General features: G+C 42.3%; 1 protein-coding gene across 5 annotated transcripts in view; it reads right to left on the bottom strand.

Moving 5' to 3' along the window:
* PSD3 (pleckstrin and Sec7 domain containing 3) overlaps positions 1-23601 on the bottom strand; it is a 463075-nt gene that overhangs the window by 300395 nt on the left and 139079 nt on the right. For 4 of the 5 annotated variants that reach the window (XR_010377299.1, XM_064477400.1, XM_031439999.2 and 1 more), the window contains exon 3: positions 1548-2652. Coding sequence is in view for 4 of the 5 variants with exons in the window: in XM_064477400.1 (XP_064333470.1) it covers positions 1548-2652 (1105 nt within the window). In the remaining variant the exon portion in view is untranslated. Of the gene's footprint in view, positions 1-1547; positions 2653-15113; positions 15294-23601 lie in introns of those variants that run through there. The other variant, XM_064477401.1, reaches the window with a different exon arrangement.

The raw sequence follows: 23601 nt of genomic DNA, 5'->3' as shown, positions 1-23601 counted from the left end.
TCAGGATAACTAAATAAAATTTTAAAGCTCAGTAAGAGAAAGAGGACAAGAGACAGAAAAACCTGCAGCATGTTCCTCAAATATTAAGAGTGAACATCAGGATAACTAAATAAAATTTTAAAGCTCAGTAAGAGAAAGAGGACAAGAGACAGAAAAACCTGGAGCTCAGTCTGCTAGTCATCCCTCAAGTCTCAGCCTAATTATCGTTTTCACAGAAGGCCCTTCCTCAAGCCATCAACTGAGTCCACCTCTCCCCTGCACTCCAACTGTTCTTTCCAGTATATCTCCCTTCTTTTGCTTCATGGAACCTAGCAGAATTAATTAGTAAATAAGCATTAACGTGTTGGCCTTCAGCAGTAAACTCCATGAGGTCAGTGGTCACGGGTCACGTCTATTTTGAACACTCCTTTATGCCCAGCCTCTAGGCGTATCAGGGTCACAGGAGACAAGGGAAAACCATTTGTGGAAGGACAGGAAGAGAAGGAGGGTGGGAGGAAAGGAACAAATTAATAATGGATTATTAAAATCTGCACAAGAGAGGAAGTGTATACCTCGGGGGAATATAATTACTGAGCCATGTGCCTTATATCAGGGCTACTTTTGAAGGGAGTCTGGAGAGTTTCTGTATGGGGGAGATGGAAGGGGAGTGGAGGGGGTTGTCCTGACAGCCACCCTAAAGGAGCATCTCTCAGTGGATCTGTTAGTTAACTGTGGGGGGAAAGGCATCTCCTTACCCCAAACAAACAAGCAAAACCCTTCAGGCTTGACTCAGATGTTCTCTCACATGAACTATTGGAGGTGGAGGTCCGATAGCAGACGAGATGGTACAAATTTGAAATGACTTTGCCAAAAGGAGCCCTGTATGATCAGACTCCGAGCAAAGACATGAAGACAGACAGGCATGGCTTCCGGTTTCCAGCTTTCAGCTGGCAGGGATGCCAGAGATGCAGGGAAAGACCGGGAAGCACCTTATGATGCCAAGTTTACTCATCAGGACTGTAATCAAAACATGCCACCAGTGAGCAGGGATCCCCACGTGCGTGCCCTGGGACAACTGAATTCTGACCTCCTGACCTTCTCCCTAAATCTAGAAAACTGAGTCAGCCCAAGCCCAGGACCTTGGTGCTCCTACGGGGATGGAGGCCGAACGCAGGCAGTGCGGCTGCCCCCAGAAGAGACGCCTAAGGCAGGATGTAATGACTCCAGGACATGACAAAAGAGTCCCATTCTTTCCGCATTATTGAAGATAACTGCAGAGTGTTCAGTTACCTCGATGTCAGAGAATCTGAAACCTGTCAAATACAACAAATTGGCCAAAATGGATTCACCTAGTTTAGAGTTCAGTCTCCCCATGACTCTGCTTCCCTCCTCTGGCCCTAACGGGCAGCGTTATAACAGGACCACCTTAACATCGTGGGAACTTAGAAGCAGTCAAGCTGACGGTAGCCTCTCTGCCATTCTGCGGTCACAAGGGCCCAGGACATTGTGACTTGGGTGCTCACTGTCAGGCACCAGGCATCAGACTGCAGGGTACCGTGGGAACTCACCTTTGCTTGTCTCTCTCCAGGCCAGGCTTCTTCTCGAGATGTTCCTTGTTGTCCCTTAGGAAGACTTCATCCTCTCCGCTCTCGAGAAGGGGCACAGGGGAAAGTGGCCCTGAGCCAGCGGCCAGCCTCTCTGCAGGAGCTCCCTGGGCTTCATCCCAAACATTCCCAGTTAAACCAGCTGAGTTACACAAACCAGCACATGAGACAGGATGGCCTGGCGCTTTGGAAAACTCTTTGCCTTCAGGAGGGGTTGTCCTTTCCAACAGCGTCTCAAAATCCACAGGTTGCCGCGTGTCTCTTTTCTCCCCTCCTGTCCACAATATTTCCACCCCTTGGAATTCCACGTGTTTGACCTGGCCTGGGCGTCCTGCAGAGCTGCCCTGATCACCCCGTCCTGGGTGCCCTCCCCCCTGATCAGACCTCCTCTCTCTCAACAAACCAGCGCTGCCCAGTGAGCTGTGGGTGGCTGGGCTCCCCACGGAGGATGCTGGATGAGCTGGCTCCTGCACGTGGAGAACGCCCTTTCTTCCATTATTAGCGGTTCGGGAAAGCTCTGCCTGAGTTTCTCCAGTTAATAGTGCAGTCAGATCCTTCTGGATACTCAAGTAAAAATTTTCCTCAGTCATAACTTCAGCGGAAAGAGGTATATCTGGTGGCTTTTCTCGGCCAGCAGGGAACAGTTCGTTGGCTCTCTGCGTTTTATGACTGGCAGTGTCAGGCTCTTTTTCCACCTGCTGGACTGAAAAGCCAGGAGCAACATCTCTGTCCAGTACCTTTGCAGCCTTCAAAGTTCCTGAAGCTATTCTGGCTTCTGTGGCTTTCAGAGCTGAAATCAAAGAGTCAATGGGTTGTAAACTCTGTTCCTTGAGGTGACTTTGAGAGGGGGCCTCTCCGACGTCTGGTGGTCCTCCTGTACCACTGGCAAGCCCAGAGTGCTGGCCAGCAAGAAGCCGGAACCCCTGTGGCCCTTGTGGGCGGCATGCCAGAGACTCAGCGTCCAACTCGAGAGAGGCTCTCAGGCCTTCTCCACCTTCCTCCATGGTCCCATATTCTGGAAATTCATTCGTGACATTCGGTGGGAGTAAAGTGCTTCCTCCATGATCACCTGGGGAGGGGAACAGAATGCACACATGACTTGTTCTGCACAACAGGTCGCAGTGTATATTAGGCACACAGCAGTCCTTGTAAGCCTTTCACTGTCTCCTGCCCCATCACTCTGCAGCACACACTTCCCACAGCCCGGCCAGCGGTCCCTTCCACTTAGCTTACAAGAGTGTGCCCACAAAGCATTTGGCATTGACAGAGGCAACCTAACAGCCCTATTTAACTCTGCTTCTGATAAAGTCCCACACATGCAACTCGGTTGCCGCATATGCAAAAAGAGATTAAAATAAGGATATAGCTCACTTTCCAAATACTACTCATGAAATAGCAACTAAAACATTTATACTGGACACGCAGCAAACAGCCGTATGATCTAGCCAGCAATATCTGGGCAGTGCAGTCTCTGAGGTGGAGCCTCAGGAAAAAAGACTCTATTTAAAGTCAGTAAATATTTTTTCGACCGGAAGCTTCCCTTTTACTGTTGGATTTCTGTAGCAGGGGAAAAATGCTTTCAGAACATTCCTGGGGAATGAGAGTGAAGTCAAAATGGAATAGGAAACTTAATGTGTTAAGAAAGATTTCTGGAATCTCAACAGCATAAAGTTTAAAAGGCAGCTTATGCAGAACCCCAATATATGAAACAGCAGAAACAATCAGTATGTATTTACTATACTGGATCAAATTTACATGCTTTTCTTATTAAAATGGCAGTCAGTGAGAACAATGAAGGCATTCTGATCAACAAAAATCTGAATTGGGGGTTTATAGCTCACACTTAAGGTCCTATCACCCTAGTACCCAGTTTCCTCCTGAATCTGGTTTTGGTCACTCATCTTCACTGGAAATGCAGTGTCCTCACTTGCATGACTTTATGACAGAGGACACGTGTTGTTTTGTCATAGTTTTTAATGTTTTTAAAGCACTGTGAGCTACAACCTTCCTATTTCGTGAAATATCGGATGAATGTTTGAGTCTAGACACTGAAATGAATGAGAGACTTGATTCCGTGGGACATACAGAATGAGGTAACTTGGAAACATGAGTTAATAATATGGTATCCCACAATGTGGAAAATTTGAGAAACAGTAATACATCTAAGAGTGTATACTGTTTCATATTTCATTTTTTAGATATTTTGGAAGATATTTCTAAAACTAAATTTGATCAGTGTTGATGGACCCCAAGAAGCACTTCTCTGTGATGGCAGTTTTTATAATACCTGCACAGACAGAATTAAGAGGATCTGGCTGGTTGAAATCTGAAGAGGAAGCAACTTTTCAAATCTTGATTTTGAAAAGACAGTTACAAACAATAAAGATCCCTTTTCCTGTGGCATGTTGACATTGTAAATTTTTCAGTAAGGAATATGATAGGACTTTCAATTTTTTCCCCTTTAAAGATTCAGTGGTTTTTAATATATTCACAAAATTGTGCAACCATCACCACTAATTCCAGAACATTTTCATCACCACCCCCAACCAAAACAAACCCTTGAGCTGTCTCTCCCCACTGCCCTGTCCCATCAGCCTCTGGTAACTACCAACCTACTTTCTGTCTCTATGAATTTATGTTCTGTTTCATATAAACAGAATCATACGATATGTGGCATTTTGTGTGTCTTTTTTTTTTTAAATAGAACAATGTTTTCAAGGTTTATCCATATTGTACCATAAGTCAGAACTCCTGTCTTTTTATAGCTAAATAATATTCCACTGTATGGATATGCCACAGTTTCTTTCCGTTCATCAGTTGATGGACATTTGTGTCATTTCCACATTTTGGTTGTTATGAATGATGAACATTTGTGCACAATTTTTGCATCTACATTTATTTTAAATTCTCTTGGGTGTGGACCCTTGAGTGGATTCTGCCACACAGTAACTCCATTTAATGTTCTGAGAAACTGCCAGCTTTCCAAAGCAATGGCACCGTCTTACATTCCTATCAGCAAAGTCTGAGGGGTTATTACTGTCCATCTTTTTAATTACAGCTGCCCTCGCGGGTGTGAAATGCTGTCTCACCCCAGTTTTGACCTGCGTTTCCCCAGTGACTAACGATACTGAGCATCTTGTCATGTGCTTGCTGGACACCTGTACGTCTTCTTTAAAGACATAGCCATTCAGACCTCTGCCCATTCTATAATTGGGTTACTTGTCTTCATTACTGAGTTGTAAGAGTTGTTTATACATTCTAAATGGAAGTTCTTTATCAGATACATATTTTGCAAATATGCTCTCCCATTGTGTGGGCTGTCTTTTCCCTTAGTTGATGGTGGTTTTGAAGTACAATTTCTTTAACTTTTGGTTAATTTTTTATTTTGTTGCTTGTGCTTTTGGTGTCATACCTAACAAATTACTGCCTAATCCAAAGTAACAAAGATTTATTCCCTTTTTTTTTTTTAAGAGTTTTACAGTGTTAGCTATTACACGCAGATCTTTGATCCATTTTGGGTTCATCTTTGTATACAGTATGAAGTAGAGATCCAACTTCATTCTCTTGCGTGTGGATATCCACTTGTCCCAGTGGAAAAACTGTTATTGTCCCACTGAACTGCCTTAATTCCCATGTAGAAAACCAAGTGACTGTAAACGTAAAGGTTTACCCCTGGACTCGAAAGTCTGTTCCATTGAGCCAGAAGCCAGTGAAGCACCACGTTGACATCCTTAGCTTTGTGGAAGGTAAATCAGGACGTGTGAGCTCTCCTATTCACTCTTCCTTTTCCCAGGAGTTTCGGCCACCCTGGGCCATGTCCATACACAGTATTGGTCTGCAGGTGTCTTGTGTTATCTTGCCTGGTTTTGCTAGTTACGTTTGGCTTAACAAAATGAATTAGGAAGTATTCTCCACTGGCATTTGTTTATTATACCTTTTCATACTTTTTAAAAACCATTTGTCATATTTTACACTTTTTAGGCTTTTAATAGTTTTCTCTTCCTTAGTCATTCAGGGGACTCCAGCTTCCTCAGTTTAAAAGCTGTAAATGTACTGTTAAAATGCAGTGAAAGAAAAAAAAAAGTAAACAATCGAAAAAGATGTTTTCCTTTCTTTAACACAGTAAAAGGGCTTAAAATAGAGAAGTTCACAGTGGGGAATATTTCCTACATATTTTATAATGCTATTATCTAAGTTAGAGTGTACCTCTGTAAACATGTGAGGATCACAGAATATAAAATTTCAGAGGTCAAAGGGATCTGAGATTTAGTTCAGCTACCTAAAATAATTAGTGAAAAAACAGGCTCGAAGGAATGATGTGTCACCAACATGACACAACAAATAAAAATCAGCGATTGTTTATTTTACCTCCACTGGGCTTACAGACCCCCCTTCCCCAGCATCTTTACTGGTAGTCACCTAACATGTCCTCAATCTTTTTGCCAAGATTTAAAAAATCTTCTGAAATGGTTATCCAATGTCCAATTTCACTTTCCACTTCATTTTATGTACAAGAATTTCCCTAAAACAAAAACTGACGTTGCTCTCCGCAGTTCTGCACTGCCTGCAGAACAAAGTCTGAAGTCCGAATTCTTTCATCCTGGAGTTAGGATCCATGATCCAATCCAAATCTCTCCCATCTACTCTCTCCTTCTCTCACTCAACTCCCTCTCTGAATGTGTCACACCATTGCTTGTCTAACTGAAGGATGGGGCAGCACATGGACACTCTGAAAAAGTTCTGACATATACCAGAAACTGAGTTAACTGCACGTACACACTGAGCTGTATACGCCTTTGCTCAACCTCCCCTCTGCATGTGACATACTTTTTCTTCCCATCTCTACATAAGCAGATTATTTTCATCTTTCAAGATTGAACTCAAATCCTCTATCCTTAATTAAGCCTTCCCTTAATCACCAGCCTTTGCAAGAAGTCACCTCCTTACAAAAGTCCAGGGACTTTTAGCTGTATATCACATACAGTACATACACAGGAAATAAACGAACATGATTTTAGCTCATATTTTAAAGCTTCAAAAGGCTACAATTTTTAACCTATCATGGAATGTTTTAAGAAAACTGTCCATTGTGACCATTGAACCCATAAGTATGCTTAACACCAAAACATTCTATAATGAAATCCATTCAACAAAAGGAAGAAAAGTTAAACTTTATCATTTGAGAGCCCACTTTGTTTTAAACTGCCATCTATAAAACAACCACTAAAATAAACACTGGCACACTGGCACACTGGCCCGAAGAAAAGTGGCCACAAAGAAATCAAGAGAAGAGACATCAAAGAATTAAATGATTTCTTCACCCCATTTTTAATACTTTTCATTAAGATGCACCTGCATCAGCTGTGGACGAACACTGATGATGTCTTGGTGCAGCAACTGGCCTCTGGTCAATAGAAGTGAAGCAAAGGGAGAGGGCAGGGCGAAGGCCCGCGTGGCAGGCAGCTGCACTCTCCAGCCAGGTCTCCGGCTCTGAGTTCACTGCTCCCATGAGTACTATTCTCAACAATTTTACTTTCTTTTAGTATGTTCATGTGTAGCCGACAAATTGTGCTCTACACTGGAAATTGACACAACACTGGAAACTGATTATAACTCAATTAAAAAAAAATGGATAACAGGAAATAAAACAAATAAGACTAAAAAAACATTGTTTTACTTTCTTTTTAATGAAAGAAGGACTGATATGGACCAGGGGAAATAAATGTTCTGAGAGGCTAAGTGACAAGAGCAAGGCAAGTGAAACGATGTTCAGTAAAGTATTTTAGAAGAATTTAAAGTCAGGACTAGATCCCTGGTCTTTTGTTTCTCGGGAGTAAACTCCTAGGGAGGACTAAGAGACATCTGAGTTGTGACACGTTCATTTCTAATAGCAGTGACACTACCAAAGATAATAAAGAATGAAAAAGATCTTCAAGCTCTAGGTTCTAGGAAGAAAGAGCCTTCCAAGTCACGTGGCTCTGGATCAGAGCACTTGTCACAGGATTCAGCGCAGCATCAAACCTCTCCTTCCTAATAAGGTGCCTCTTTGAATGCAAGAGCAGTTTACTTTTCTTGTCACCACTTGGACTGTCTTCAACAACAAACAAACCTTCGTAAACTATTCATCTTGACTTTCTAATTTCGAATTTCTGATTTATTCCTTATGTTTAAAAATGTGAACTATTTATGCTAGGACGATTTAAACAAAGACCAAATTCCTCTGTTACTTTAAGATTTTTTTTTCTGCCCCCTTTTAAAACAAGGCCAGTGATAATGTCCCATTAAATGACCATCATTTCCAAAATTCATTCAGCAAACATTTATTAATTATGTGCTACATACTAAAAACAGGGGATTCGAAACTAAACACGGCCTGAGCATGAAAAGTCTGCTTAGCATGTTAGAAAGCTCACATTGGCCGCATGCGAAGGATGTACGGGGGGAAGAGTGCAAACAGACTAACATCACAGGCTGCGGACAGTTGCGCAGGTGAGACGGTGAGCACTTGTCAGGACCGAGGCAGAGTGGACGGAACAGAGGTGCAAGGGCTACTCCATCCCCCGCCCCGGCCAGGATTCACACCATTATCACCCCCTGCCTCCATCCCAGCTCTCCCAGCTCAAGCTGCTTCCACAAAGCCCTTGCTCGATCTGTGCGGCTGCTGTGGGCTCGTAGATCTAACTCGCTGAAGCCTCCCTTCGCCTTCTGTCAGTCTACATCTAGTGCTAATTAAGACTCCAGCTGAAAACTGAAATAGCGATTACTCCTCCAGAAGGCCTTACTGAGTTAGTCCTGCCCAAATCTGGTCTCCTATTTGCGACAATGGGATTTTCTAAGTATTAAAAAAAGAATGTTAGCACTTACCTAAATATAACCACACACCAGCAGAATCTGAGTTATAGCCTTTCTGCATTTATTTTTTCCCCCTTGAAATGAAAATGTAGTGTAACGTGTGTGGAAGGAAGGGAGGGGAGAAAGAGAGCTTTTCACACTCATGTGAAATACATACACTTTTGGGGGGTATCTCTATTTATGTCCCCTTAGAAGTCACTCTTTCTACCAGGAATCAGACCTGCTGCTTTATGTATTTGTTCAGATTCTTAACAAATTATTTCCTGTTGTTTAGTAAAGACGTTGCTCCTGTGATGCACTAAGCCCACTGATTTTTTTTTAATATACTGAGAAAGAAATGGGATACTTTTGAATGTTAACAAGATCAATTTCAGGAGTGCTCTGGGTTATAAATTAAATAGCCATTCATTTCTGGAACACAGGTACAGCACTGTAATAAAATGAAATGGACTAGGAAAAAAATTCTTCTGCATCAAACTAAAAAGCTTCATAGCAAAAGAAATCATCAACAAAACGAAAAAGCAACCTGCTGAACGGGAATAAGTATTTGCAAATCATGTATGTGATAAGGAGTTCATATCCAAAACGTATAGAGAACTCATACAGCTTAACAGAAAAAAAAATCTGATTTAAAAATGAGCAGATCTAAATAGACATTTTTCCAAAGAAGACATACAATGGCCAACAGCTACATGAAAAGATGCTCAACATCACTAATCCTCAAGAAAATGCAAATTAAAACCACAATAATATATCACCTCACACCTGCTAGAATGATTATTATCAAAATGGTAACAAATAAAAAGTGTTGGTAGGGATGTGGAGAAAAGGGAACCCTAGTACACTGTGGGTGGCAATGTAAACTAGTGCAACCAGTATGGAAAACAGTGTGCAGGTTCAAAAAATTAAACATAGAACTACCGTATGATCCAGTAATTCCACTTATGGGTATTGACCTGAGAAAAACCAAAACACTAATTTGAAAAGATATCTGCACCCCTATGTTCACTGCAGCATTATTTACAATTGCCAAGATATGGAAACAACCTAAGTGGATAAATAGATGAATAGACAAAGAAACTGCAAGTTGATAAGAGATTAAATCATAAAAGTCCTCATCACAAGAAAGAAAATTTTTTTGTAACTATGTGGGTGATGGATTTATTGCTGTGATCATTTCACAGTATACACAACATCGAATCATTACATTGTACACCTAAAACTAATATAACGCTGTATGTCAATTACACCTCAAAGGAAAAGATTCTTGGAAGCATGGGGAAACAAGCCTGCTCCATCAGACAAGCTTTGGAAAGACCATGGCCCTTCTAAGAATGATCCTGTTTGAGGACCAGTAAATGAAACAGACTTCCTTCCAACTGTGGATAGCAAATTCCTTAAGAGAAAATAGTTGAAGGAAAAAAAGAGAAGAAGAAAAAGAACTATTTGGCAAGTCTACTGCAGACATGGTCACAGTTCACGGCTGAAGTGTGAAGTTAAGAGGTTTATCACAAGGGGCTCTGAGCAACTGGGTTTAGGTTTCCCGAGACTATGATGGCCACGCGTCTGAAATCACAGTGACGAGTCAGACACACGTTCCCTAGGAGCTGGGCCCCAGAGTTTTTAAGCAAAGGTTTTTGTCTGTTTTGTCTTGTTTTGTTGTGTTGTCACTAGAATATAAACTCCAAAAGGCAAGAACGTGGCCTGATTTCTTTACCATTATATTCCCCAGAGCCTAGAATAACACCTAGCAAAATGGATATATTTGTCGGATCAGTGAATAAATAAGGAATGGCCTCTAACCAACAGGATACCATTTAACAGAACGTCAAAAGAGAAACAAAAGAAGCCTCCCAAAACACAAGCAAAATACGACATGTCCGTGCTGCCCAAGTCCTGTCCCCTACTTCCCAATACAGGCTGAAGAGAAGGCTGGGAACATGGGGGTCCTTCCTAACTTGGGAACTACCTAATTCTTCCACTTCCTCAGCCAACATTCATCGTGCACCAACCATGTGCTGAGCACTGGAAAACAGAGCCACATGCGAGGCCAATGTGGCTCCTGCCATCAAGGAGCTTACAAGCCAGCAAGTCCATCTGCATGGTTTATGGTTTATCCACTGCAGACAAAGTTCAAGCAGAGGCAATGTTGAGTGGGGACAATCTTGGCCACAGTTCTAGAATTCAACATGATCCTACCTGGGATCATGTTCATTACCACTAAACACAAAGTGCTCTATTAATTATCTTACTCTGTAAATCCTACACTGTCCAATATGGTAGCAACAGCCATATGTAACTATATAAATTTAAATTAATTAAAATTAAACAAGATTGAAAATCTAGCACTCAATACCATATGTAGCTAGTGGCTAACATATTGCACCACAGAGATGTAGGACATTTTTTTCATGATTACAGAAAATCTCTTTGGAAGCACTGCCCTAGAACCTTCCTACCCAAATGCAGACAAGGGACAGCAGCACAGGCGTCACCCAGGAGTCTGCTCAAAATGCAGACTCAGGCACCACCTCAGACCTCCCTAATCAGCATCTGACTTTCTGAAAAGAACCCCAGGTGATCTGCATCCACACTGAAGTATGAGAAGCACTTCTCCAGAGAACTACAGCAGTCACCCAGGGGCTGTTCTGATTACATTCAAATGGCTGCTTTTTCATTCTAGAAGACAATCTCAAGACTTCCTATGTCCTAACTGAAACGTCCAAGTGTTCAGCCAGGTAGACAACAGGCAGAGCAAACACGCAGTCTCTCCTTCCTACCAAGAGGAAGGCTGGTGCCTTCTGGTCTGGGTTTGCCCGCCACCGATCCGGGATCCTTACAGCAGAGGAAGAGAACCACCCCCTACTGTGATGGGACCTCATTTTTATTTTACAGCTCACAGTGAATTTCTCTCACACTGAATGGTCAATGACTCTACACTTATGCAAAAGAACATAAAATCCTAAAATAAATGCACGTGTAAAGCTTAGAATTAGGAAACGGCTGGACATTAACATCTGTACATAGCCTTGAAGGATTGACACTGGCGCTTAGAAGAGCTGAGGGAAAGGCAGGGTTTTTCTGTCTTTAAAAACTGGGATATTTCCCCAGACTTTTAATGTTCATGTCACTGGATAGATCACTCGTAAAATAAAAATGCATGGGCAAAGTCACGAGGCACTTTCAAGAGAGCACTAAGGGTCTGTAATCTCTTTTCTACAAGTGAAGGGGCAAAACCCACAAAGGGACCAGCAAGACCTCCCAGGCAGGGCTATTGCCTTTCTGCTTTTGCACTTCTGTAAAACAGCTTGCTTCTAGGAAAATGAAACTTACCCCTAAAATTCCACTGGTTCCCAAAAGCTCACTCCTGATTGGTCCATTTCCAATACCTCATTTGCATATGATGCAAACGTAATCGAAACCTAAAACCCTATAAGAGCCTGTGTAAACCTACAGACAGGGGTCCACAGCTTAGAGTGTTAATTCCTCTGGGCCCGCCGGGTTTATAAACCTGAGTTCTCCAACCCTCCGAGTGTTGCTCGGTCTCTCGACGGGGTTCAGGTTTCTGTAACATAAGCACAGTTCAACAGAGTTCCAATCCTTTATAAATCATGGCTAACCTAGCCATGAGAAGTCTGTTTCCTTTTCATGTAGGTTGTTCATAAATCCTTGGTGCTCTCTGTTTCCTAACAGATCTCAGTCAGCAAACACCACAAAACTTTCATAATCATTTAGTATGATAAAAGGACTATAAATAAGTTATTTTAATACTGGCCAATTTACAGAAACAAGCTTACAGACACACTGCTCCTGACTTGTCAGGAAGGATTTCAATCCCACAGACAGAAGGGTGACTGCTTTGTCTCCTCCATTCTGAAATTTCATAAATCAATAAAAAAAAAAAAAGACAAAGGTCCAATTTACAAAGCAACAGGAAAAGTAAGCTTTGCAGAGCTAAAAAATCACAAAACCATTTTAGCCATAAGTAACCATAATCCTTAAGTGTGAATAATGATGATCAATGTTTCAATGTCTAATAATCAGTAAGCCCCTCAGTAACACAGTGATGTACGCATGGTTGAGATTTAAAATGTCGTAGAAACAGTTATATTAAAAAAAAAGTCTAATCCATTTTTACTAAGCAACAGAAAATATACTCAGTATGATAAAAATGACAGAAAAAGAGTATGAGTAATGAGAATTCACTAAATGAGTAATCTAAGTACATTATACTTTGGTACACACTCCTCACCCTAACAAAAGTCACATATTGGAGGCTACAGTATGTAGTTGAGGATGCTGGCTATTGTCTGGTCACTAATAACTCTCTAGAAGCACTGATACTGAAGGTGTTTATACGCAGCTAACCCAGGAAAAGGCCTGCCCACCACTACACGAGCCATTAGCACGTGCACACGAATAGAGACTGTTCTGTTAATTGGACCCTCTTTCCCCCAAGTGATTAATAGTTACAGCTGTGCCAACCACAAGTGAATTTCACATACTAATGATTCGGAACCCGATTCTTCTCATTCCATGCTAATCCCGGGGGAGATGATACGTGCTCACCATTCCAGGCAACCGCAGGGGAAGCTCCGTGAGCTGGGGGCGGCACCACACACAGCACACGGAAGGTAAAAGACCGAGATGAGAAGCACCCCAGGAATCCCAGCCCCAGGTCCCCGCCCGCGTGCAAAGCACCAGCTCTCGTCACGGAGGAGAAATCCTAAGACGCAAGAGCCACATGCAGGCCTGTCTTTGAAAGCATTATTGTTTCAAGCTGGTTTCCTCTTTTCCAGCTGTAACTTTCTCCTCTTTATCTACCATCCACTCCCATTTGCTTCTTTTCCCAGCCGCACTCTGTGCTTCTCCTCCCAGCCCCACCACCCCCGATCACAGCTGCTCCTCTGAGTCCGTCCCTCCTGTCCTCTTCCTACTTCTCCTTGATTAGGAATCACCACTTTTAAAACCCAGTGTTATGTTTTCATTGCTTCCAGCTTTATTGAGATACAATTGATGCACAACACTGAGTAGGTTTAGGGTGCACCACGTGCGGCTTTAATACACTTACAGGCTGCAGAACGAGCACCGGCACAGCTTCAGCCAGCACCTCCACCACGTCACGTAACTGTCACTTCTTTGTGGTGAGGACATTTAAGATCTACTCTCTTAGCAGCGTCTAAGTCTATCATACGGTATTATTAACCATAATCACTATGCTGTACGTGAGACCCCCAGAACTTAGTCCTCTTATAACTGCAAGTCTGTGCCCTCTGATCAATATCGCCCCGTTTTCCCCACCCCCACAGGCCCTGGTCTCCACTTTACTCTTTGAAAAGCCCAATTTTTACCTTCACGGACTTTTTATTTTATTTTTAAAAGCAAATAAAAGTTTAAACTTTTTAAAAAACTCCACAACCTCGTTTATAGCAGGCTCTCTTCTGCTAACGTTAACACAGATATGGTAGAGTTAAAATAAATTCTTATATATTTTATTAAATATTTTAACATTTTAAGGTGAAATATATTAAGGACATTTAATACTTCAGAAACTGAAATTCAAAACACTATACAATTCTTTTTTAAAAAAATCACAAATGCCAAGGAGCTGGAGTTCCTAGCAGTGAGGGTCAGCTATAGCTGTGGCTTCTCTAAACTGTGTGTCAAGACAAATGTTAGGTGCAGCGGAAAACAGCAGCTCCACTCAGCCTCCAGTCTGCAATGAGCCTCAGCTGATCTATGTTTGCCTTCAGTAGTTTTTGTGCTCAGTAAGAGACCGATGGTTTTGCTAAAGATTCAGGCTGCAAACTGACATGAGCGATAATTCCAAGTATATCTGACACTGTAAATTTTACAGAAGTGGTGAGAGAGAAATGAATCTTGAATTAATCTAAAAGTGACACTTTCAACAGACGAGAAAAACACAACCCTATGTGTAAACTGAGGGAAAATAAAGCTCCAGTGGAGACCCCCTCAGCCTCAAGGACAGCATTCACAGAACTTTCTGGTGCTGCCCTGTGGCTGACTGTGCGCTCCATCAGGCACTCAGGCTGAGCTGGGCTCCAGGCATGCAGAGAGAAAGGAGGTCGAGCTCTTTAAGAGAAACTCCTCCCTATTCCCACCCGGTGCCACAATATGATGTCTTTCTAAAACTGCAGGGGTAGTCCGTTTTCCTCTTTCTTTCTATATAATACATCAAAAACAGGGAGCAGAAATAGGATAATAGAATTCTGTGGTCCCGGGAAAGCTGTTTGAACAAGAACAAACAATGAAAGGAAAGAATTTTACAGGTAAGAATAACATTCTGCTGTCTATGTAAAAATAAAATATCTCAAAAATCCAATGTCAGATGCTAAAATAAACATTCCAGGTTAAAGTCAGGGGAGGTACTGGGCAAAAGCATTCGGACGGTGGGCAGGTGGCATCTTTCTGATGGCTGGGGAATTAAAGAACGGTTGGCGTGGGCACCCGGGATAAATGCGGTATGTGCTTCTCTAGTCAGGATTCAGCAAAACCTCGTCCAGCCCCGGGAGTCGCCTACTGGGATGGTCCAAAGACAAGACTAGTAAGCAAAAGCATTCAGTAATACAGATGCATCATTTTACAGCAGCATTTGACAAGAGAGAGATATAGAAAAATATATTTGCCTGCAGAAACCTACAAACAGAGGTTACTCACAGAGATTACTGTAGCTCCAGCAGTTACCCATTGATCATAGAAAATGCCCAGCTCATCAGCTTAACGCTTGAGAAAAGTTAGCTAGAAAAGAAGCTGGCTAACTCAAAATCTGCCGTTCTAGTCAACTGGAAGCAAATTAGTCTCAAATTTCCTGGCAGCCCCTCTTGCCCTGCACTGCACAGGGTGATGTCAGTGGCAGCGAGCGCTCTGAGTAGGGAGCCCTGGCTGAGCGAGCCGCTCCTGCTCACAAAGGCACGCAGCTGCTCCCGCGCCCTCGTCTGCCTCTGCGCTCTCTACCTTGGTAGCTTACCGAAAACAACCACAGTAGGGCTTTTCTATATTTGTGAAAACTACTTCCAAGGAGATAATTGAGATGACGGGAGTGAGCTTTAATGTAACCATTTCCCCAGCGCGGCAGCAGGAACCCCAGCAAAGGCTCTGAGAGGACCGTACCATCCCGGGTGACATCAGAGGTGGGGCTGTCATCTCGGTATTATGCAGCATTTTCTCTGACGTGAGAATGACACACGTGAAAGAAGACAGACGAGTTCCCTTTAAGAGGATTTAATTCTTGTGTGATTTAAACAGAAAAGGCAAAAGCAAACATAATGCTGAACAAATGCTGTGGGAGGATATCGATCCTGCTTTCCCAGACCTCGTCTCAGGGCGAAGTGACGCTGCCAGCTAAAGTCATCTTACTGATGGCTGCATTACCCTTTCTGCGATTAAATTCATATTTAATGGGTAATTGATACTACTTGGGATATGTGACATGAAAAAATTTGATACTAACATCCAGTTTCGAATACGATGACATAAACTTTCACATCATTAATGGGACCTTAGCTGTATGCAGTACATTTCAATACAATCTCAATAAATACGCGAATTGTAAAAACAGTTTTGTAGAAGAGAAAAGTGTGGTCCTTAGTCTTGGTAATGGAGGTTAATACAAACATTAAAAATATCTTCTATAATCTTAATATTCCAACCAGTATAAAAAGCAGAGACCAGGAATATAAAGCAATTGATGGTTATTTTCATTCATCCCATATACATCTACTGAGTGCCTAACAGGTGCTAGATAATGTGTTGAGTTTCACCTGGAGTATACAGTTCTGATAAATGACATAATCAGAGGAGAAAACATTTATAAAATGTTCGCTATGTGCCAGGCACCAGACTTTAAAGCAGCTTTATTGTATCAACTTATCTATTCTGCCCAGCAGCCCTGGGGGACAGCTACCAGGATTAAGCCTTTTTTTCAGGTAAGACTACTGAAACACAAGAAGTCTGACTTGTCCACAATTACACAGGCAGGACACAAATGCGGGCACTAAGGCTGCAAAGTCTGCCCTCTCGGTCCCTGAAGCCCCACTGCCTCCTGGGAGCTTCCTTGCCAAGGAAAAGGATCCTAGCGGGAGAATATAATTTTCAGGATTTAGAACCACAGCAAGCCAAAAATACACACCTCTCAAGAAGACTGGCCCAAATCTAAGAGGATAACAGTCTAGTGCATCTAGACAAAGCACCCGGAGACAGGGAAACCACAGTGAAAGCAGCACCAGGAGAGGTTCAGCGCTGACTGCGCCAGTGATCTTGGGCCAATGGCTTAAGATCTTTCAGCTTTAGTTTCCTCGCTTCCGAGCTACAGATTTTTAGGTTACAGAGCAATATAAAAGTGTAGTTAAAGCACACGGTCTGGACTAGTGGTCTGTGCTCCATCACTTTCCAATTATGTCACCTTAAGCAATTTATTTAACCTCTGAGGGGCTCAACTTCCTCATCTAAAAAATGAGGAAAACAATGGGGTTGTTCTGAGAATTAAATCAGCTACCACATGAGTGCACCAAGCACTCGTAATACCAACTAGTATAAAATAAAGGCTCAAGGTTAATTATTGTGGCTGTTGCTATAATCATCATTACTCTGAGTGTTGTTACCACTTTTTTTTAACTAAAACTGCCAGCTTCCTCCCTTTTCAAAAACCTCTCCAAGAAGAGCTGTTATTTCTCCAGAGTTGGTAGGAAAAGCATCCATGTTTGCTGGCATCATACAAACGTTAACCAGTCCACGAATCACCAGTTCCCCAGGAGATGTGAGCTGAAGCTGTCGGGCATGCTTTGCAAGAAGGCTCCTTCCAAGGGGAAGAACACAAATACAGGAGTGAGCATGCTCAGGAAAGCTACTGTAAGTCTATCATAAAGGCCGTGTAACGAAGACCATCCCCTTAACTGAGACTGCTGGTGACCAGGCGGAAATAAATCTGCCTCGACTACACAAATGTCTCGTTTCCAAATGCTTTTAGCATTTCACACTAGGCTTTAATTCACACTGTCTTTGACTGACATCCTAAAACTCACAATTTCAAAAAGCAAAGCTCCAATATAAATGTTACATATTCTCCGCTCTCCCACAGACACTATCTCTAAAAACAGTACATATGGAAACAGCGTCTGAGTCCCGAACTGGGTTGGCAGTGCCAGCCCGAAGTCCTCACTTGTCTTGTTTGGTTCTGTTCTGTTTCTGAAATGTAACCTAACAAAGCTGTCATTACCCTTGAAGGACAGATAATATCAGTAATATTCAGAAGAGAGAACCACTGAAAAATTTACCAATATTCTGTTTATACCTCTTCTGCAAAACATAACTTGCTTTTCTAGAAATATCACTGACAGATTGAACCAACCCGAAGAAAGCTAGATTTATAAAATGTACTTTTTCATTAAAATTTAAGATTTTATAAATAAAAGTACATATAACTGCCAACTGCAACCAATGTTTTTTAATGAAGACAGTATGAAATTTAAATTATAAAGCACTTTGCATGTTAACATGGAGTTTGTACTGACCATACCTTCTTACTTTCTATATTGATGCTCTGGCTTTTGGGGCCTTGATCTTGGAGAGGCAGCCCCTCCCAGGGCCAGCTGCTTCCTGAGGATAGCAAAACATTCCCCTGGGTGTGCACATCGGATGCACGAACCAAGCAACCGGGAGCCACACTCCCAGGTGTCTCCTTCCTCAATCTCTCCCACCTAAGCCAACATTCCCCAGCTCCACATCACCCCAGGACCTGGCACTCGACACCTAGGAACCACCCTTATAGACCAGAACCCATGAAATTATTCATACCATCCAATCCTAAACTTACTCAGGTATCTACCCTGCCCTACCCATTCCTACCAGCAAAGACCCCGTTAAAGGCTGGGCTGTGCTTGCTGCCATCTGCTCTGCCTCCTTCCCGGTGGCCCTGCGCGTGTGCAAGCCTCCTGTTTGTAGGGATCTGTGGGTATAAACTTCTTCCTTCATGACAGTCATTTCCATGTCTGTCTTACCATACCTGATTAAAACAAATCAGGTACAAATCTTGTAACAAAGCTTTAAGAGAAATACATAATTACTCTTTAATAACAAAATTCCAAATCAGTAATGTATTTCTAGACTTCACTGTCACTAGCACTGTCCCTTTAGTTTAGGAATGACTAAATTGTTATTTGAAGTAACGTGTCACTTCTCAAAAATTTCGAACAAATACAAACAGGCAAGCAAACTGTTACCCAATTTAGTGTGAGATTTTAGAACTAAAAATGTTTTACAAGTCAACACTGATTGATGCCAATTTTATCACAACATGATATTTATTGTTAGCTTTTTTTAATTACTAAATCCATGTAGGAGACAAGATTATCAGAAGCACTGGTAACAGCAGTTCCTTATTTGAAATAACTTTCTTTCAGAAAATTCCAACAAATAAGAAGCCAGTTTTCCTATCTCCATTATTTATCTTTTAAGCCTGGTTCTTACATCTTAAAAAAAATTCAATGTCAATTTCGGGATTATAAACATTTAGTTTTTACATATCAGTCTATTGTCTCTATTACGAGGCACATCTGAATGTTTAAGCTTCATATAAAGAGATAAACAGAATCCAGGAAGACACAACATGGAAATAAACCCAAGTGAGCAGAGAGAAGAGCTGTGCACACCAAGACTGGAAATAACAAGCAACACCAGAGCTTTATCTCTGAAATACAATTTCAAAAAAAACCTCACTCTAAAGTAAAATGTCACTTATAAGGAATATACACACCACCTCCTAGTAAGCTTGCTGGGAAGCACACCTTACAAAACGTGTCTATGTTTGAAACTTCCTGTTCAGTAAAGATGTAATTAGGAATCTCCTAAAAACTCTCCAACTGTCCTAGGACTACTTGGCAAGAGGACCACAGTCAATGGACCTAGAGTCTGGGCTGGAGGAGAGGATGCGCCCTCTCTGAGCGCAGAACCACTGCATCTTCTCTGGGCTACAAACGGTGAGGGGAGGCGGAGGGGGAGAAGGAGGTGCAGAGTCGGGGAGAGACCAGGCAAGATGCAATTCACCCACCAGGCCTCCCTGTCACCTTCCAAGTAACTCCCGATGGTGTTTCTGCTCCCACACAGGCTGTGCTGACAAGGAAAAGTTGGGAAGAGCAGGAAACAGACCCCAAAGCGGGTCTCGTCACCAGGCCCTGTTTGCCCAGTGCTCACTACGCAGTGGACAATTAATTGTTTCATTTAATCCTTAAAACCTCCTAAGAAGCAGGGATCAAGGTATACCTAAATACAAGGCAACCACTGAAACAAACAGTTGTTGGCCACACTGTATATACTTCAAGGATGTAAATTAAACAATCCAATAGCTTCTCATTAATGTTTTCTTTATGTTACTTTTGTACATACATAAAACTACATACTACGGAAAACAATAAAAAATACTTGCTTTTATATCCTTACATTTTAGGGAATTCTGTCAGTCAAGCTCTCCACATGCAATTTGTGGTTAGAATCTCTGCCACCACTAGAGTCCCATTTGAGTCATATTACATCTTCAGCCCTGCCTTAAACTGAGTCACAATGATTTCTCATCTGCGTGATGCTGTAACTGGAAATTCTATCCTCATGCACAGAATCCATCCACTTTAGATGATGTATCCTTCTGAATGACCTTTAAAAGTCACCTTTAAAAAGCCAGTTTACCGTGACATTCACATCTACAACTCCAGGATCGCCTCTTTAAGTATAATTACTAAGTGTGTGTTAAACTTGTCTTCTCCCCCCACTTTTTTTTAACCTGTTTTAGTGATCTCTGTAAGCCTCCCAATGACAATTATTTGTAGTTATTTCAAGCTAATCTGTATTCTCCAAAAGTTCTTTGTTATTTAAAATAATCAAAACATCCCTAATTCAGAAATGGTAAAAACTTGAATATAAAGCCACCCTTCCTTTTCTGATGATTTTCTGAGGAAAACACCCTTGCCCTAGTTTGGGCGTATACAGTACATGAACTCCTTTTACAGATCAGAGCACAGACAGAGTTTTAGCCACCTGGCCCCCACACAGTCAGAAGATAAGAAAAGCAGGAAACATCCTCAGACCGAAGTTTAGGAAAAAGAACAAAGAAGGAGGGGGGGGGAGGGAAGGAGGGGTGAGGGAAGAAGAAGAAGGAATTCGCTGGCAGCCCAAATGTGGGCACAAGGAAGAGCAGGAGGAAGCAGGACCACGACTTGACAGTGGGCAGCACTTCACCACTGTCTTATTCTGCCACAGCTTGGGAATTTAAACATCCTTTCCTTTCTTGCTTCTATTAACTTATTTACAATAACACTTACGTTATTTTTTATTATATAAAGCAAGTAAATATCATTTTAATAAACACTCGATATGCCACTTAGTAGTATAATTCAGTTATTGTTGAATAGTCTGGTTCTTCCCAATATTATCCTGGATTATGAGATTCCTATATTGACAACTGGCTAATTAATATTATTCAGAACGTAATCAAACTATAAGCTCCACTGACCCAAAGGAAACCTTCAGGAAGTAAGTGGCTTGTATCTGTTTTGTTCACTGCTGCATCGCCATGTCCCTGAGATACCCAGAAAGCACAAATTTTAAATTGCAGAGTCAATTCAAGACGGCATAAAACTAGATTGTGGGTAATGGGCAAGAGAATTTCTATGGTCAGTAGGGGAAGTGCCTTCCTCAGGCCCGGGGCCCGGGATGGAATCAGAGCCCAGGGGTGCCAGGATCTCACTGGAGCAGAGGGAATGCTCCAGAGTTTGAGCTAAAGGGGTGACCACACCCAAAGGTAAAACTTGAAAGCCAGTTCTAGGAGGAAGGGAATCTCTGTCAGAGTGAAGTCAGTAAGTAACCAAATGGTGTTTAAGTGGCAACTGAAGCAGCCAGAGGGCCCGAGGGGCTGCGTCATCGCGCTGATTTCTGGCCAGCCGTTAGTTAAACCAGGGTTTACTTCTCTCTCCTAGAAACTCCTTTATCTGCTGTTTCTTTTTCTTTTCTTTCCTTCTTTCAGTAAGTGATTCCATTCATAAACTCTCACCTTGTACCAACTGTGTCAGAGTAAAATGTAACGTTCCACCTCTCCCCAGGGACCAAAAAGGGTGCCCAGGGGCCGGATGGCAGGAAAACTGGACCAGATCAACTTCAGACCCAGCCCGAAAAGCAGGGCACAGCGTGGTCAGCCGAGGGATGGAAGGGTAGAGGATTTCTTCTAGAATCTTCTCATCCGTCCACATGCTGTCCTGGTGGTGGATCTGTCCTACGGCTGCTCTGCTCTTTCCTTGGATTATCACATTTCTTCTGCCCTTAAATTACAAGTAGTCCCAGGAATTGATTAGTTCTCGGCTCACTGCCTTCTAAAATGCAAGAGCTTGGATGAATTATCTGTCACCCAGTAGACAAACTGGTATGAAGGCAAAAGTACCCTCAATGAGTCAACACACAGAGTACCTGGAGCGGCGCCCAGCACTTGGGGGCCAGTCAGTAAGCACCAGCTGATGTCACCACTACCACTAGGAATCCGCCTTTGCTCCATTTCTCACCAGGGTATTCGGAAAAGTAACTCTGCCTCCCTGAGCCTCAGCTTTCGCCTATTACTTTAAAAAATCTCATTAAAAGTCAACTTTTCCAGGCTTTTGTACTCACTGAGATAAAAATCTGCAATTCATTTTGAACATGATTCCAAAAACGAGTAACTGTATGCAAACAAGATGTTTACCTCACAGGGTTGCTGTTAAGATTAAGCTGAGAAAGGTCACAGGAAAACTACAAAATGGAATTTGAAAGGAGGGCCCTGCCCTGGTAAGTCCAGATGTCCAGATGTCCAGATGTGACATCTGCCCTGAGCATCAGTCCGCCTCCCACTTCCACCGAGTGCTCAGTGGATGGCGCCTACTGTAGGTTATATATTCTGTATCCCCGATGACTCCCACAGTGTCTGTAAGTTAGAAGATGCCATTCATTCTTTACTAGGACGATGATGGTAACTTACAAGTTACATATTCTAGCTGTGGTTTACTTTGTGTTTCTTCCTATTATGTTGTCATTACCATGAGTTCCTTTGCCAAGACAGATGGGAATGTAGCCTTGAGCCCTCTAACTCCTAAAGACTTCCTTTGTGTTTGGCTTTCTTCACGCTTGTAATTAAAGGATATGAACTCGTCTAGAGTAACTCTGTTTCCTCTCCTTGTTTATCATCCCTCTCCAAGTCTAGACCCTTGTCTCACGGGTTCTGGTCTGGCAGAATTACATTTTACTCTGAATTAACTCGATTGTTGACATCTTTCCCCTTTTCCTATAGAGTAGGTGCTGAATTTTAATTTCATTTAATCTTTTTATAAGACAAATTTGCTAAATGTATTGCTAAACAGGATTTAATTTTTACGTGTTTTGCACTCAGCACACAAGAATGAAAGATGTCACAAAAATCTAAATTTTAAGATTTAACATAAAATGGTTAAAATCAAACTATCTGTAAAAGTAACCCACCCTGAATATAAGATGTAAACTGATGAATGTTGAATTTCAAAAATAGCCAAATTCTAGTAAAGGGAACCAGGTACAGCCTCAGTCTCTTTCAGTTTAAAAAAAAAAAACTGTAAATAAATTAGTGCCTTTCAGAATGAATGGTTCAACAACAGAGGCAGATTCTAGGGTTCAGTGGGGCCCCCAAAGAGAGGGTCCGTCAGTGAAATTGACAGGAATTAAATGAAGCGTCTCGGGACATACACTTCACACGGCAACTCGCTGAACTGACCTCAGGCCTTCCACGATCACACCTGAGTTCATTTCTCTACCTGAGCCAACAGTCTGCCGTCCTCCTAGAACAGAATATCCTCCCCATTCTTTCCATCCATTCAAATACCGCCCACCCTGCAAGGCACAGGACAGAGCGGCATCCCTCTCAGAAGCGCCTGAGTACTCCTGCATCCCGGCTGTGCTGCCCCCTGCTGTGCACAAGACGTGACCACACGCCTGACCCCCGAGGCTGCTCCTGCTCTCGACAGTCTGCCTCCTGCTAAGGGCGCACGTCTGTCTCCATGCAGGATCTTTAACATGGACTCAGTCATCTGTTCATGAGATTTATCCCAGTTATCCGGCACTCAATTACACATCATCTTCTATTTAATGGGTCCTGGTATGAATGTTG

The sequence above is a fragment of the Camelus dromedarius genome, chromosome 22 (assembly GCF_036321535.1).
Source record: "Camelus dromedarius isolate mCamDro1 chromosome 22, mCamDro1.pat, whole genome shotgun sequence".
NCBI classification, from domain to species: domain Eukaryota; kingdom Metazoa; phylum Chordata; class Mammalia; order Artiodactyla; family Camelidae; genus Camelus; species Camelus dromedarius.
The sequence above is the reverse complement of the archived record's forward strand: the minus strand, read 5'-3'. Positions and strand labels throughout refer to the sequence as shown.